The sequence below is a fragment of the Amia ocellicauda genome, chromosome 11, assembly GCF_036373705.1.
Source record: "Amia ocellicauda isolate fAmiCal2 chromosome 11, fAmiCal2.hap1, whole genome shotgun sequence".
In the NCBI taxonomy this organism is placed as follows: domain Eukaryota; kingdom Metazoa; phylum Chordata; class Actinopteri; order Amiiformes; family Amiidae; genus Amia; species Amia ocellicauda.
This window is the reverse complement of record NC_089860.1, coordinates 25,888,773-25,903,658: the sequence shown is the minus strand read 5'-3', so window position 1 is coordinate 25,903,658 and position 14,886 is coordinate 25,888,773. Positions and strand designations below refer to the sequence as shown.

Here is a 14,886-nt window from a genome sequence, read left to right as displayed (position 1 = left end):
GTGGGGCCTCCATGTCTCAGACTTGTTTGTCCAGCACATCCCACAGATGCTTGATTGGACTGAGATCTGTGGAATTTGGAGGCTCATGATTCATCAGACCAGGCCACCTTCTTCCATTGCTCCGTGGTCCAGTTCTGATGCTCACGTGCCCATTGTAGGCGCTTTCGGCAGTGGACAGGGGTCAGCATGGGCACCCTGACTGGTCTGCGGCTACGCAGCCCCATACACAACAAACTGCGATGCACTGTGTGTTCTGACACCTTTCTATCAGAACCAGCATTCACTTTTTCAGCAATTTGAGCTACAGTAGCTCATCTGTTGGATCGGACCAACACGGGCCAGCCTTCGCTCCCCACGTGCATCAATGAGCCTTGGCCGCCCATGACCCTGTCGCCGGTTCACCACTTTTCCTTCCTTGGACCACTTTTGATAGGTACTGACCACTGCAGACACCCCACAAGAGCTGCAGTTTTGGAGATGCTCTGACCCAGTCGTCTAGCCATCACAATTTGGCCCTTGTCAAAGTCGCTCAGATCCTTACGCTTGCCCATTTCTCCTGCTTCTAACACATCAACTTTGAGGACAAAATGTTCACTTGCTGCCTAATATATCCCACCCACTGACAGGTGCCATGATAACGAGATTATCAGTGTTATTCACTTCACCTATCAGTGGTCATAATGTTATGGCTGATCGGTGTATATGTGTGTGTGTGTTTGTTTCATATACTGTCTCAGACTCACCCACACACTTCTACAGCCCCTGTGATGCATGCACACGAATACACACATTCACAAACACTTACATGCACACAGCCTTGCACACTCACACACAGTTATGCACTGACTAACAGAGTTAACACACAGAGCAGGGTATCGAGGTCACGGGTTTATTCTCCACAGTAACACACAGACAGCAGCTCAGCAACGACCGCCACGGGACCAATTGGGCTCGTTTCCCCAGAGTAAAATGGGTCTGTGACCAGTTAGATAACGCCTCCCTCGGTGCTAGCTGCACTTCCAGTCTCGGTCTGTCTCTCTCTGCCTCTGCCCGTCTGTCTGTGTCTGTACACACTCTACCCTGTCTGTCTGCAGTGGCACCAAATCAAATCTCTCTCGTTTCCCAAGACCCCACTTTTCCCACTCCCACCCTTAATCTATCAGGAGATGAAGTGCGTCTGCGGGGTCATCGTCTCCACTCTATGGTCGGCTGGGTTAGCCGAAGCCTCATATGTGCAGATGGTCACTTCGTGTCTGTGAGCCTGAGAGAGAGCGAGAGAGACAGTCAGAAACACAGAGCCATGTCCTCAATCAGCTCACTCTGTCAGAAGCCAGCTGGCTCCTGGTTTCTTCTCCATGGGTTCCAGAAAAAGTATATGGAGGTCATGACATACATATCTCCCTCTCTCACTCTCGCTCTCGCTCTCCGTCTCCCCCCATCGCCCTCACCTCAGAGTACTCTCCCCGCAGGCCGATGTAGTAGACACGGGTGGAGTCTGCCCCAAAGTTTCGTGAGAGATGGATAGAGAGATGCTCAACATTGGAAAAACGAGTGATCCTGCAGAGAAAGGGAGAGAAGGGGTGAGAGAGAGGGAAAGAAAGCAAGAGAGTAAAAACAATAACGTTTCAGAGGGGTTTAGAATAAAAGAGTGATGGGGGGAGAGAGAGAGAGACAGTGAGTGAGAGAGAGAGAGAAAGTGAGACAGTGAGCGAGGGAGAAAGGGAGTGATTGTGGGTTGACACAGTGATGGTGACAGTGCTTGGCCAGATGTATGACGCAGTGGGTGGGTGTCAGTACTTGGTGGGGTACTCCAGCTCTGCTGTCGTGTCTCTGTTCAGCCGGAAGACCTGCTCTGGCTCTCGGCCTGTGTCATCAAAGGACATGTGTGGCATGTTCTTATACCTGCACAACAACACACGTCAACACACTGGACTGTAAGTATACACAGACATACACACTGTACACACCGTCACAATCAGACATGCCACCATGTAGTCACAAAGTCAAACACAGTCATACAATCAGACAATAATACAGTTGGACACACAGTAGGTCACAATCATGCAGTCAGACACATGAGCATACACACTGACAGACAGACAAACAGACAGACAGACAGACTCACAGAGACACGGAGAGAGACAGGAAGATACAGGCAGGGTGGGAGAGCAGAGCTAGACCCAGCTGTACACAAATTAGGTCAGACAGACAGATGGACACACTCACAGTCGCATCTCAGAGGGGTGCGAGTCATCGTCTTCCCCGGAGATAATCACACCCTTCAACTTCACACTGCCTGTGAACCTGCAAGACACACAGACTGTCTGTTAGCTGCCTGTTACTGTTAAACGAGGAGCTTGTATTTTTTTTTATAATTGTTTTTTTGTTTCATTTAATCTCATTTGAATGAAGAGAGAGAGGAGAAATAGAGCATTAATTCTTATCACTCCTGTTATATTGCATTACAACTGTAATTATTTTATTATGATTGTAATTTATATATCAAATCATATATTGTTTGATCTATTTTTCTTCCAAAATAGTGGTTTAAATTTATGTATGCATCTTATTTTATTTATATAAATTGGACATTATATATATATATATATATATATATATTTACATGTGAAACTTTGTCATTTATCACTACTGCTTTTGCAATACTTGTCATGGCAATAAACCACTTTGAATTTGAGTGAGTGAGTAACGCCTATATCTTACATGCGTTGGCAATACCATAGAAAGAGGTCATGACAATAAAGCTAAATTTGAATTAGAGAGAGGGATGGAGAAAGGGGGGGAGAGAAGGGAAGGGAAAACATAAAGAAGGAATGGGGACACGAGGAAAATATGTAGTGGAAATGGAGAAAGAGAGGGAAGGGGGGTGGGTGGACAGATAGAAATATAAATAACGGGAGCAACAGAAGGACAGAGGTGTGCATACGGGAGACCGGGCTCTTGTCTTACGGAATATTGAAGAGAAGCTCCTCATCTGCATCACTCTCCACGAACTGAGAAAGAGAGGGAGACATGGCTGTCAATGCACTGGTAACACAAGTGCCAATTAGTCATGCCAATAAAGCGTCTTCTTTCTATTGAACCGAAATTAATTGAATTGAGAGAGATCAAAGTGGTCAGTCAGTGCTGGGGTCCGTGGAATAGGCAGCTGTATACCTGCACTGACACAGACACCACTTGCAACTGCAACAGCTAAAGACACAGTTTGTCAGACAGACTCCAGTGATACTGCATTGTTGCATCTCTCCAGGACCAGGGCTGGAGACCCCTGCTGTGTCGTATGCTTACACACTGAGTATACTCCTGTCAGAGCCAAGATGGCGACCAACCCCAGCTCAGTTACAGAACCATACTGTCTGAAACTCAGCCACTAAACACACACACACCGGGACGGCCTTGCGCTAGAGCCTGGGGCTCGAATACACACCTTCTCTCGGTCTCTGCGCTGCTCCCAGGGCTTGAAGACCAACCTGCCGTGTCCGTCCAGGCTCTCGTTCAGGCACTGCAGTTTGTCCAGGTCGATGCGGCGGTACAGCCCGAATTCCACTCCTCTTTCCGCCGGCTCATGCTCCGCCTGGCATCCGCAGCCGTGGCCGTGGCCGTGGCCATGTCCATGTCCATGTCCCGACATCCCCTTGCGATCACACGTTGCCCAACTTACGACTGTCAGCCTCAACGCGGTTCTATTTACAATCTTTCACTCAGCGAACAATCCCACCCCCGCCATGTGACCAAGTACATCACTCTCCCAGAGACGCACACAAGAAAAGCACACCCCGTCACATGATCCAGGACAATTTCTGCCATGTGACAAGGGTCGGAAGGTGAGGTGTATGCACAATAACGTCATGCACAATGTATTATTGAATATGATATGTAATATATGGAAGTATGCACCAACACAGCTACTACAAACAATAACAACAATGCAACAGTTTTGAGGGCAAAGAGTCAATAATTTTATTAAAAAGGTCAATAAAACATTTAATAAAATCTATTAAAATTACTAATTTGATCCACCCATCTGAGAGTCAGTCGAGGGCGTTCCTGATTCCAGTGCTGAAACACATAGAGAAAGGCTAAGGCAGAGCAGAGCAGTCCCTCTCTGTCTCTGCCTCTTCCCTCCCATTCCTCCCTCGTCCCCTGTTCACTCCCTCTCCCTTCCCATTCCCCTCCCGTTCCTTCCCCAGCCCCATCACCTCTGTTCACACACTCTCATTCTCACACACTCTCTGTCTCATACACTCTCATCTCATACACTCTCATTCTCACCCTCTCTCTCTTCCCACCAGCACCAAGAGATCCCAGGTTTGTTCCCTTTCCTGTCAGTACAGTGACTCAGCACACAGCAAGAGAAGTAGGGGAAGGGAGGTGGGGGGGAGGTCTATTGTGTGTGTGTGTGTGTGTGTGTGTGTGTATTACTGCAACTGTGTGTGTCTACATAGGACTGTCTGCTTCTGCCTCAATGTGTGTGTGTGTGTGTGTGTGTGTGTGTGTGTGTTGAGTACATAGTATGATAGTGAAGAGGAACAGCCCTGATCCTGGAAAGCCTCCATCCAGCATAATGAACAGCAAAGTTTACAGATCAGATCAAGTGCCTGTCCATCTATCGGTCTGTCTGTCTGTCTGTCTGTCTGTCTGCCTACCTGCAGTGTGTAGTGAACAGTGGACAGTGTGTCTGCAGTGTACAACTATTTCTTGTTTAACCCTCTGAGGACGATTTAAGAGGATCCACCCTAAATTCGGGCATCAATTACAAAGTATTAATTATCTGAGAAATGTTTTTTTAGCTGCATAGCTGAGATTCTGCTGAAAAATACCATGTGCGGTTTGTGTACGTCGCATACTTCCTGGTTCTAGAAATTCAATGCACAATGCAGCACATGGGTCTGGAATTGCCCAATGGAGAGGATGTTACTGTGTGTCATGTCCCATGGAGATCTGCCTTTACTAGCCAATCAAAAAAACCTGTCTCAGGCAGCTGGAATAGATCAGCTGACAAGTGTCCAGACCGAGCAGTGACAGAGAGGTGGGAGAGCCAGCAGAGTGAGAGGGAGAGGCTTATACAATTCAGCTCATAACTCAGCTATTCTAGATGCTACTGCTATATATGAGATATCTATGGATTCAGAACAGCTTCAGCTAAGCATGTATTATGTACTTATAATACAGTATATATTATATAAGTGGAAAATGTGCAATAAAGTAAAAAAAGAAACAGAACTAGATTTTTATTTTCCAGCAAAGGAAAACAGAAGCTGATCCAGATTGTAAGGTCAGCAGAATATATAACAAGACCCCCTGGCATGCCAGGTGCCCCTCTGCCACTTCCTGGAGATGCCCAGCTTTGCTCAGTGACATGTCTGAGGGACCTGAATAATTCAGGGAAAACAGAATTTCACTGTTTGCCTGGGGCAGTTTGCAAAAAAGGTGCATTATTTCAGTGTTATGTATATAGTTTATTGAAAGACAATGTATATTTCAATACCTAAGGCTTTGAAGAGCATGTTCTAAGTGTCAAAACTGTTCACTATTACTGTGTGGGGTGTGCAGTCAATAATAATAAAAAAAAAAAAAGAAATTCCATTTCTCATTTAACTTTATTGCACATTGTTCACTCAAATACTATCTTATAAGTACATTATACATGAAGAATGCATTTAGCAGAGGTTGTTCTGAAAAATAGATACATATTGTTTATCAGCTAGAATGTAAAAGTGGTACAAACAAGTATAAATTGTCTCAGTCCTCTGAGGGTTAAGCTTGTCTGTGCATGTGAGAGGGTGTGAGAGGGCGTGAGAGGGCCTAAGAGGGTGTGTGTGTGTGTGTGTGTGTTTAGGGGCTGCTGTCTCTTAGTCTCTCAGCCAAACCACCCCCACCCCTCTCTCCCTGGGGGGGGGGGCAGGGTGCAGGATGAGGGGGAGGGGCTACAATCTCACTTCTTTCTCTCCTTTCGCTCCAGTTCTCCATCTCTCCATCTACCGTCTGGAAAATCTGTTCTTGAAAGCTTTGATAGTCTTGGCCATCATTGGGGCAATCTCTGACAGACAGACAGACATACAGAGAGTGAGAGACAGAGAGACACATGTGAGACAATGAGGTGCATTTCAATCAATCAACAGAATTGATCAGTAATAGAGCAGCTGGCCTCACTTCCCTGGTGTATGCAAGCCTAAGGATTCAGGTATTATTCCTCCCCCAACTCCATGGTTCTGGGATACTCACTTTTAACCTGGGGCTTGTTGCTGGTGCCGCCCCCTGCAGACTGCCCACCCCCAGAGGAGGAGCGCGGAGCCTCAGGGGGGCTGCTGTGGGATGAGCTGGGGATTGAATCAACGTGGGAGGAGCTGTACATCTGGGCAGGACGAATACTGAAAGGAGAGAGAGAGGAAGGGGGAGGGAGAGGGACAGCATTAGTACACTTCTGTACGCTAACACTGCACTGAGAGAATGACACAGAGAGGGAGAAGTGGACTATGAAGGAGAGAGTTGAAAGTACAGAGATAGAGGTACAAAAGGAGAGGGGAGATGGGGACATATCTCACCGTGCGGGAGCAGCGGCTGGGGGGGCGGAGCTGGAGGAGGCGGTGCCGAATCTCTCTTGCCGTCGGCGTACATCGCGGGGGGGCTTTACAGCAGAGTTCACAAATGCCATTTTCACCTGCCGCCCTGCATGGGAACACACACACTCAGTTACACTCTAACACACAGTTACACACTAACACACACACAGAGTTACACACTGATGCTAGGGTCACACTACACGATTTCTACAATCCGACCTGAGTGTGGGCAGCTCACACTTAACCACTGTGTTTCACCTATTTTTTGTCTTTTGCGTCGTGAAGGAGTGCACACTACATGATCATTTAAAAACAGGAGGTCACACATTTAACGACTGATCTGAAATCCATTGTCGTGGGGAGCTCCGACACAGCTTTGAAACTCACAAAATCTCACGGAAACACACATGATCCGTCCAGATAAAAAAACAAACATCAATGAATTGGTTTCGGGCACGTGCCCCGACCAAGCTGCTTGTCGTCACGATTAGTGCATGTTTGTCTGGAGGACCAAATCGGGCTAATAAGTGTGTAGTGTGACCTTAGCTTAACACACTAACACATACACTGTGAGTAGGATGCGAGTAGAGAGTGAGTACCCTTGGGTCGGTTGGCATGCGCAGAGCTGATATTCTGGGTGAGCAGGCGCAGACGCTCCTCACGCTCGTCGTGCAGGCGCAGGTACAGCTCACGCCAGGACTCGTACTCCTCCGGGCACTGCCGCCGGAAGTCCCTCTGGCAGTGACGCATCCAAAGCTCGTCTGAGTCCTCCGTGAAGTACTGAGGGAGAGGGACAAGCAGATATAGTGTGTACTGTGTACAGTGCATACAGCATATATACAGTGTATAGTAGTTTTTATACAGTATCTAGCTGCACAGTGTAATAAATAATAATAATAATAATAATATATAGTGTAGTGCAGTGCAGTGCAGTGTGTATGGTGTATATAGTATAGCACAGGGTTATATGCAATGGTGCAGTACCTGGTTGCACTGCTCTATGCGGTACAGCTGCTCGGGGGTGCATCGCTCCAGCACCGGCTCCAGGATCTCATAGGGCACCCCCCCCACCTCATCGATCGCTGCACAATAGAGTACAGAGTGAGTATAGTGAAAGTACAGGGTACAGAGTGTGTACACAGAGAGTAGAGAGTACAGAGGACGTACAGTGAGAGCACAGAGTGAGTACAGTGAGAGTACAGTGCAGGTACAGGGAGAGTACAGTGAGAGTACAGAGCGAGTAGGGTCTCACAGTCGATGTTGTTCTGTAGCACGCGGATGCACTGCTCGTAAAGGCTCATCATCTTGGGCAGGCAGGCTGTCTTGGTGCCGGAGTACACCGCCATCTTGGAATTGAAGCGCCGCCCAGTGAAGCCAGTATCCTCTTCGTCACATGACTGAGGAACTACAGCGGGGGGGGGGGGGAAGAGAGTGTTAATGCACTGCAGTTAAGAACATAAGAACATAAAGTTTACTTATGAGAGGAGGCCATTCGACCCATCGTGCTTGTTTGGTGTTCATTAATAACTAAGTGTTCCAAGAATCCTATCCAGTCTATTTTTAAATGTTCCCAAATTTTACTCTCCTGTAAGATAGCACTTTACAACGTTTTATCATACTACTTTCCTTGCGTTACTAGTACTCGTATTGTTATTTTCATTTCCCCTATGCTCCCTTTCCTTTGCCCCTTGACTGTGACCTAACATCTTGTCTGCACTCAGCTTTTACAATCCAGGATGTAAGACCCCATATATTGTATACACTTGTGTAAATTGGAATTTGTTAAATGTATTACGGTTTGAATTGCACTGTAATATGTAAACTGGAATTTGTAATGTTTTATGCCTTGAACTGCACTGTATTTTTGCACTTTGTATTGTGCTTATATTTTGTAAATCGCCCTGGATAAGGGTGTGTGCTAATAAATAAATAATAATAATAATAATAATAATAATAATAATATACAAAGAGGCAGTCATGTCAATAGTTTTGTTTTCATACTGTTAGAGAAATGAAAACCAGAGATTTTTTAAATGAACAATAACATCTTCAAATGTTTTTCACAATTTCTCATTCTCACTAGAGAGTAGTACAAAGGAAGACTAGTGTTGTTGTCCTATGGTTGATTGGAGACAGTTTATCAGCTTTGAAGACTCCCTTTCACAATTTGTTTCCAAGATGGCAAGATGCATCCTTCAAGCAATGTAAACATTCCGAAAGCTGCTGATCAGCTTGTCTGATATTTGGGCATTGAGCATATTTTTTTCATACAAATGCAGGAACAACAGCAATTCATCAGCAAATTAGTTTTCAAGATCTGCTGTAAATGCAGCAACCAATGCATTGACTCACACAGTAATTCACATGGATTATTTCTACTAAAGGTGGCAGCACATATTTGTGACCAACATATCAAAACGTCATTGACAAACATATCATTATGTCACATACCATTCTGCTATCCAAAAAAAATATTCAAGATAATTTGTATCACTCATCTACCCACAGAAACAAGAAATCGCTACATCCATAAAAATGCCTCCACAAAGAGCCTTCGAAACAAGAGCCTTAATCTGGCCCTGTAAATCAGTCAGTGTGTCAGTCAGTGTGTCAGTCAGTCAGGCTGGGTTACCCTTGCGCCTCTGGGGTGACAGCGGGGTGAGGTCAAGCGAGGGTAGTGGGCGGTAGTGGGGCTGGATCACTGGCAGAGGAATATCAGGAAGCGCAGGCACTGTGTCTACCACCTGTGGGAGTGAGGGAGAGGAGGGGAGAGAGAGGGAGAGTGAGCTAGAGCTGTAGACATGTTATTCATTATTCAAACAAGTGAAATTCGTACCTGCCCAAAAACAAGAAATCACTGTGGAAAACTTAACTTGTTGCCGCAACAACAACAACAACAACCATGATAATAATACAGTAGTATCTCAATACACGATTATTCCATAAACAATATTTCTGTATACAAATCTTTGAATTTACTACATTATAATACATAGAAAGCAAAAAATAAATAAAAAGAAGGCAAATACACTGACATTAATAAATAAACAATACTATTATTGATCTACAGTGATATAGTAATAAGAATAAAATTATGATAAGATATGGATTCTGTTGCACTCTCTGATCGTCTCATTGCTTGTCTGATAAACTACTCTGCCTGCAGGGGAGGAGGCCATTAGGACTGGGCATTAAGCCATGGATCCCCAGAGATGTATTTTCTCTTAAAACACTCTCTCGTGCTGTAGGAATTTGTGTTTCTCTCCTATATGCCCAATGGTTTATTTATTTACTTCCACATCTTGTACTACTTTCAATCTGTGCTCTGTGGCTACCATGCAAAAGGGGCACTATACCAAAATGTATAGATTGACCAATTGATTTTAATACTGTACAGTATGAAATATAATATTTTGAATATAAATGGTCTTTGATTACAATATGAATGGTGTTACATAGCGTTTATCGTGTAAATGGGGAGTTGTGAAGGCCGGAGATGCATCCTGACAGAATTCATGTTATAAGTGATTAATATGTGAAAGGAGCGCACGTGCCCAGTACCTACAGGTACTGCTGTAATAGGTCCTGCAAGGGCCTTGGCTTAGGAGCCGCAGAGTTTGCATTCGATCACATTGTTCCCCCTCCCAGCCGAATACCTGCACTGTTCCTTACCTTCCTGCGTTTCTCACGGGTGGGGGGTGTTGTGGGGGTGGCAGGGGTGGAGGCTGAGGAGCCTGGGGCAGGGGGGGTCTGTCTGGGGCGTTTCCCTTGGGTCCCATTGGCTTTGCTTGGGGTAGCGCCGGCAGAAGTTGGGGGGCGAGTGGAGGAGTAGGCAGGGGCCGCCTGGTGCTGCTGTTTCTTCTTCTTCTTCCCAGGGGGTGGCGCGTCGTAGGTTAGGAAGGACTCGAAGGACATGGTGGGGGTCTCAAACTGCTCTTCCTCCACCACTCTCTGCCCTGCCCCCCCCTCTTCCTCCTCGTCCTCACCCCCTCGCCCCCGAGAGGACTGCCTGGGCCTGTGCTGAGCCCCCCTGTGGTCCCTTGTCTTTCCTGAGAGAGAGAGAGAGAGAGAGAGAGAGAGAGAGAGAGAGAGAGAAAGAGAGAAAGAGAGGGAAAGAGAGAGAGCGGGAAAGAGAGAGAGCGGGAAAGAGAGAGAGCGGGAAAGAGGGAAAGAGGGAGAGAAAGAGAGAGAGAGAGAGCGAGAGAGAGAGCGAGAGAGAGTGACCATCTGCTGTCCATGTGTGTGTCACTCTGTGTGTGTGTGTGGTAGGCTGTTCTCTTACCCTCTGCCCCCGCCCTGCGGTCGCTCTTGCCCTCCTTGTCTGCCCCGCGTGGGGGAGCGGGGTGCTGCCGGCTGTGTTTGGGGGGCTTGTCCTCTCTGGCGCTGCCCTGTGGCTCAGTGTCTTTACTGCGCTTCTTGCCCCCGCTGCTGCCCTGGAGTCTGTCGCCGTGACGATGCTCCCTGTCGCCGTGAGAGCCCCGTTCCCGCGCCGGGTCCTTGTGTGGCCTGACCGTCTGTGAAGAATGTTTGATCTCTTTGCGGGGGGGGCTGGGGGGGGGCTCCTCCTCAGGTGGGCTCTCATACCCCTCTGACTGGTACCCCCCGAGGCCACCTTGGCTGTGGGGGGGGCTGTAGTGGCGCTCTGGTGGCGAGGGGGCGTAACTGCTAGGGTACCCCACCTCCTCCTCCTCCTCCTCCTCCTCCTCTTCCTCCTCCTGCTGCTGCTGCTGTTGCATCTGGTCCATCCCCATCCCCTCTTCCTCCTCCTCCTCCTCTTCCTCCTCCTCTCTGTGGGGGGGTTGCTCTGGAGAGGGGTCCCTCACCTTCCTGCGCCCCCCATCCCCAACCCCCCTTCCATGAGGACGCCCCTCCCTGCCACTGCTCAGCCTGAGAGAGAGAGAGAATCTGATAGAGGAAGTCTGTCCGTCTCTGGATTTATTCCTCAATAAACTACCCACTGTTAATGTATATATTACCTGCTGCAGTTTCAGTGTCAGTTCTGTGCCTTTCAGTGCTTACTAAAAATAAAAATCTTTATACTCTGACTGATTAAACCGGTTTCTGTCTTATGTGTTCTGGAGTGTATTGAACTCTAAGCATTACTTACTGAGTATCTGGTGAAAAATGAGCAAGGATAATTAATGTTAAATGGTGTTTTAATGTTACATTTCTGAATCCACTCATGGTTATTGCCATCCTCTGTATTGTTTGTAGTACGGGTCTCAGTTATTTGATGTATTGGGTCTATAGAGATTAATGTCATATTTTGTTAAAAGATCAGATCTGTGCATAGTGAATATTTTTTTGTATGGGTATTTTTAGAGCGCATACTTAATCTGATTATTTTACTTCTTTAAACATGCTTCATCCATGAGAAGATCTGTGCTGTGTACTTGTATTTCTATGTTTGAAACCAAATCAAAAGTAATTTGTAAATAGTAAATCTATATTTTTTCTTTCTATGTATAAAAGATCATTTATAGTTAATTTAATTTTGTTTTTTCTGTACTTTAATACATCTTATTGTGATTTATAATTATATTATTTATTTTCCATATATGCATGTATGTCCAATTGCTTTGAGAATACAAATTTGTTTGTCATAAAGCACCTTGAATTGAAATGAACTGAATTGAACTGAATTAAATTGAGAGTGTTAGCACTGTCATAGTCATAGGCAAGGCTCACGCTCCCAGTCCAACCCCCCCAATCTATCCCTGCAGCCCCTGTTTTCCAAGTACAGACCTGTCCACTGGCTGGGGCACCAGCTTCTTCCACCGGGCCACCAGGTTCCTGGCTGTCTCCCCAACCTCACTGTGCTTCCGCAGGCCATTAACTGTCTTCCCCACACCTGTCTCCTGCAGGGAGAAAGAGAGAGGGATTGAGACAGTGAGCAATGTATGTGCAGTGTAGTTTACAGCAGGTCTGTAGTGAGCAGTATTACAGTACAGTGTTGGTGTGCAACAGCATAGTGTCTCACCACCAGTATATCTACAGTGATTGGCAGCTCCCCAAGCCTCTTGAGTGTCTTCAACAGCTAGAGAGAGAGAGAGAGAGAGAGAGAGAGAGAGAGAGTGAGCACTATACAGTCAGACTCTGTATACAGTACAATATAGACAATACAGTGTGACAGTGTTATAAGGAAACGTGAATTACATTTTCTATGCAGATATTAGGTATCGATACAAGTGAGGTGTAAGAAAATAAGTAGTACATAATTTAGATAGGGAATGTCTTGTACCAGCAGAAATAAATTATGAATGACCATTGTTCTCTTGAGTTGTGTTGATCACTTTAGTTTGGGACAGCCTATGATTACAAAAGAGTGTGAATGTCTCTGGTCTGATGGCTGGACACTGGCCATTGTGGTTTGGGAAGGTGATTTACAAGATGATCTGAAATGCTGAATAGGGTGTACCCTGGTAATCCGGTCATGTAAATCAGCCTCAAAACCAACAGGGTATCAGTATGAAAGCATGCGCAAGTTACGCTGAGCTGCAATCGCTTTAAAATGTCCATATAGTATGTGACAGTGTGTCAGCATCTAGCAGTGTGTGTCAGTGTGTAGCAATGTTTAGCAGTGTGTGGCAATATGCAAATGTTTAGCACTGTGTACGTGAGGGCCAGTATGTTGTAGTGCGTGACTGAGCGCCAGTGTGTAGTAGTGTGCAGCAGGGTGTGAATGTGGAGGAGGGGTCCTGGCTGTTGTGTTTTTGTTTACAGTGCAGATCAGGTGACGGACATGTCTCTACACACTGCAGTCCTGGCTGCCAGCGTCGGGACGCGTCACTTTGTGCTCACGATTCTCGCCACACGCCTGAGTACCAGCTACTGCTACGGCCCTCGCACAGCCAGCAGGCAGGCAGGCAGGCAGTCTGCTCTGATCGACAAACAGTGCATCCAGCAGCAGCAGCAGCAGCAGGCAGGCAGGCAGGCAGGCAGGCAGGCTGCAGCAGCGCCTCTCTGCCCCTGTGCCTGTGATCTCCCCGCTGTTGACAATTTTGCCACCGCGGTTGTTATTGTTCCCATGCTGAACACTCGTCCGCCGTGTCGTCACTATGTCTCCCATTGTAGCCGCACTGTACATCTGCCCTGAACCCCTGTTTCCAGCCTCGCTTGCCACTGGACTGTCTGCCTGTCTAGTGTGTCTCACGGTGTCCACAGATATGCAGCAGTCCCCTCGCCAGCCTTCCCAAAAGCTACATCGCATCGCCAACCTGTGTCGCTGTATTATCAGCATAATCTGTGACGCGATTATTTATTTAAAAAAAAAAAAAAAAAAAAACACTCGATCGTGTATTTTTGTCGTGTCCAGCCAGGGGGCCCCAGCACCATGCACCCCCTCACAGCCGCCCTAACCCTTCTTCCCCGGCCTCCGCTCCTTCGCCCCACGGTGCCCCCGATCTCTACCTTCCTCGGCTCCTGGTTCTCCGAAAGCCTGGACTGCAGCTTCTCCACCACTTCCACCAGGTCCTCCGCCATCTTTACTGCTGGCACCCTCGCCCGGAAGCTGCTTCACTCGGCCTTGCAGACTGCGCTGAGTGGTGTCTTGCCCTCACAGGAAGCGCTTTGCTTTGCCCTCACTGTCTAACGGCTTCAACCTGCCCACAGCTGACATGGTGAATGGAGCCCGCTGCGCCGGAACAGGCTCCGGGGCCGCGTCATCACACAGCTGACACGATATCAACTGGACACCTGTTGTTGGTTTGTTTACTTGGAGTGGTTGACGATAAACATGTGCATCAATATACACAATTAACACTGCACTGTTTGAGTAACAACCATATATACTAATGTACGTCAACACGTTGTGTATGCATTGGCCTGTGTTTTTCCACTGTATGTCTGTATCAGAGAAATGGCCTGCCTGTCTGTGCGTGTTTGTGTCTCAGCACAGAGAGAAAAAGACAGAGAAGGAGTAGAGAGAGAGATCGAAAGAGAGAACCAGAGAGGGATAGAGGGTCCTACTTTTGATAAGGACCCACTCAGGAAATAACTGCCCCTCCCCCAGCTCCGCAGGGGAGTAAAAATAACCCAGGGGCCTTAATTACCCCACATCCCTCAGGGTGAGGTGAGACCAGCTTCTAAATCAGGCTCTGCTGACTGCAGGGTAGTGTAGTGTAGCCCAATCCACAGTGCAGTCGAATACACTAAATACACTACACTACTGAACAAAGTGTTGTGTTGAAGTCCCTGTTTTAGTCCAGTTGACTATACCCAATATAGAACAGGGTCTGGACTGGTTGTGGAAGCCATGGCTCATTGACCAACCCACACCCCCATGAGAAACACTGATTGACCTGTA

General features: G+C 47.0%; 2 protein-coding genes across 3 annotated transcripts; both read right to left on the bottom strand.

Annotated features, from left to right (window-relative positions):
- Positions 1–875: 875 nt before the first annotated feature.
- pithd1 (PITH (C-terminal proteasome-interacting domain of thioredoxin-like) domain containing 1) lies at positions 876–3,762 on the bottom strand. The gene is made up of 6 exons (XM_066717176.1): positions 3,446–3,762; positions 2,968–3,011; positions 2,227–2,304; positions 1,798–1,902; positions 1,449–1,557; positions 876–1,261 (listed from the first exon to the last, which is right to left on the bottom strand). Exons 1-6 carry the CDS (start codon positions 3,647–3,649, stop codon positions 1,160–1,162), a joined length of 642 nt encoding a protein of 213 aa, XP_066573273.1. The 5' UTR covers positions 3,650–3,762; the 3' UTR covers positions 876–1,159.
- A 191-nt stretch (positions 3,763–3,953) lies between these two features.
- Positions 3,954–14,106, bottom strand: eloa (elongin A). Of its 2 annotated transcripts, XM_066717175.1 has the most exons (13): positions 13,992–14,106; positions 12,562–12,618; positions 12,327–12,439; positions 10,864–11,468; positions 10,254–10,630; positions 9,214–9,325; positions 7,834–7,986; positions 7,566–7,663; positions 7,181–7,361; positions 6,564–6,687; positions 6,244–6,389; positions 5,958–6,058; positions 3,954–4,077 (listed from the first exon to the last, which is right to left on the bottom strand). In XM_066717175.1, exons 1-12 carry the CDS (start codon positions 14,061–14,063, stop codon positions 5,997–5,999), a joined length of 2,100 nt encoding a protein of 699 aa, XP_066573272.1. In that variant the 5' UTR covers positions 14,064–14,106; the 3' UTR covers positions 3,954–4,077; positions 5,958–5,996. The 2 variants fall into 2 exon arrangements, with proteins under 2 accessions (XP_066573272.1, XP_066573271.1); XM_066717174.1 differs by having other exon boundaries at positions 3,954–6,058.
- Between the last annotated feature and the right edge of the window lie 780 nt (positions 14,107–14,886).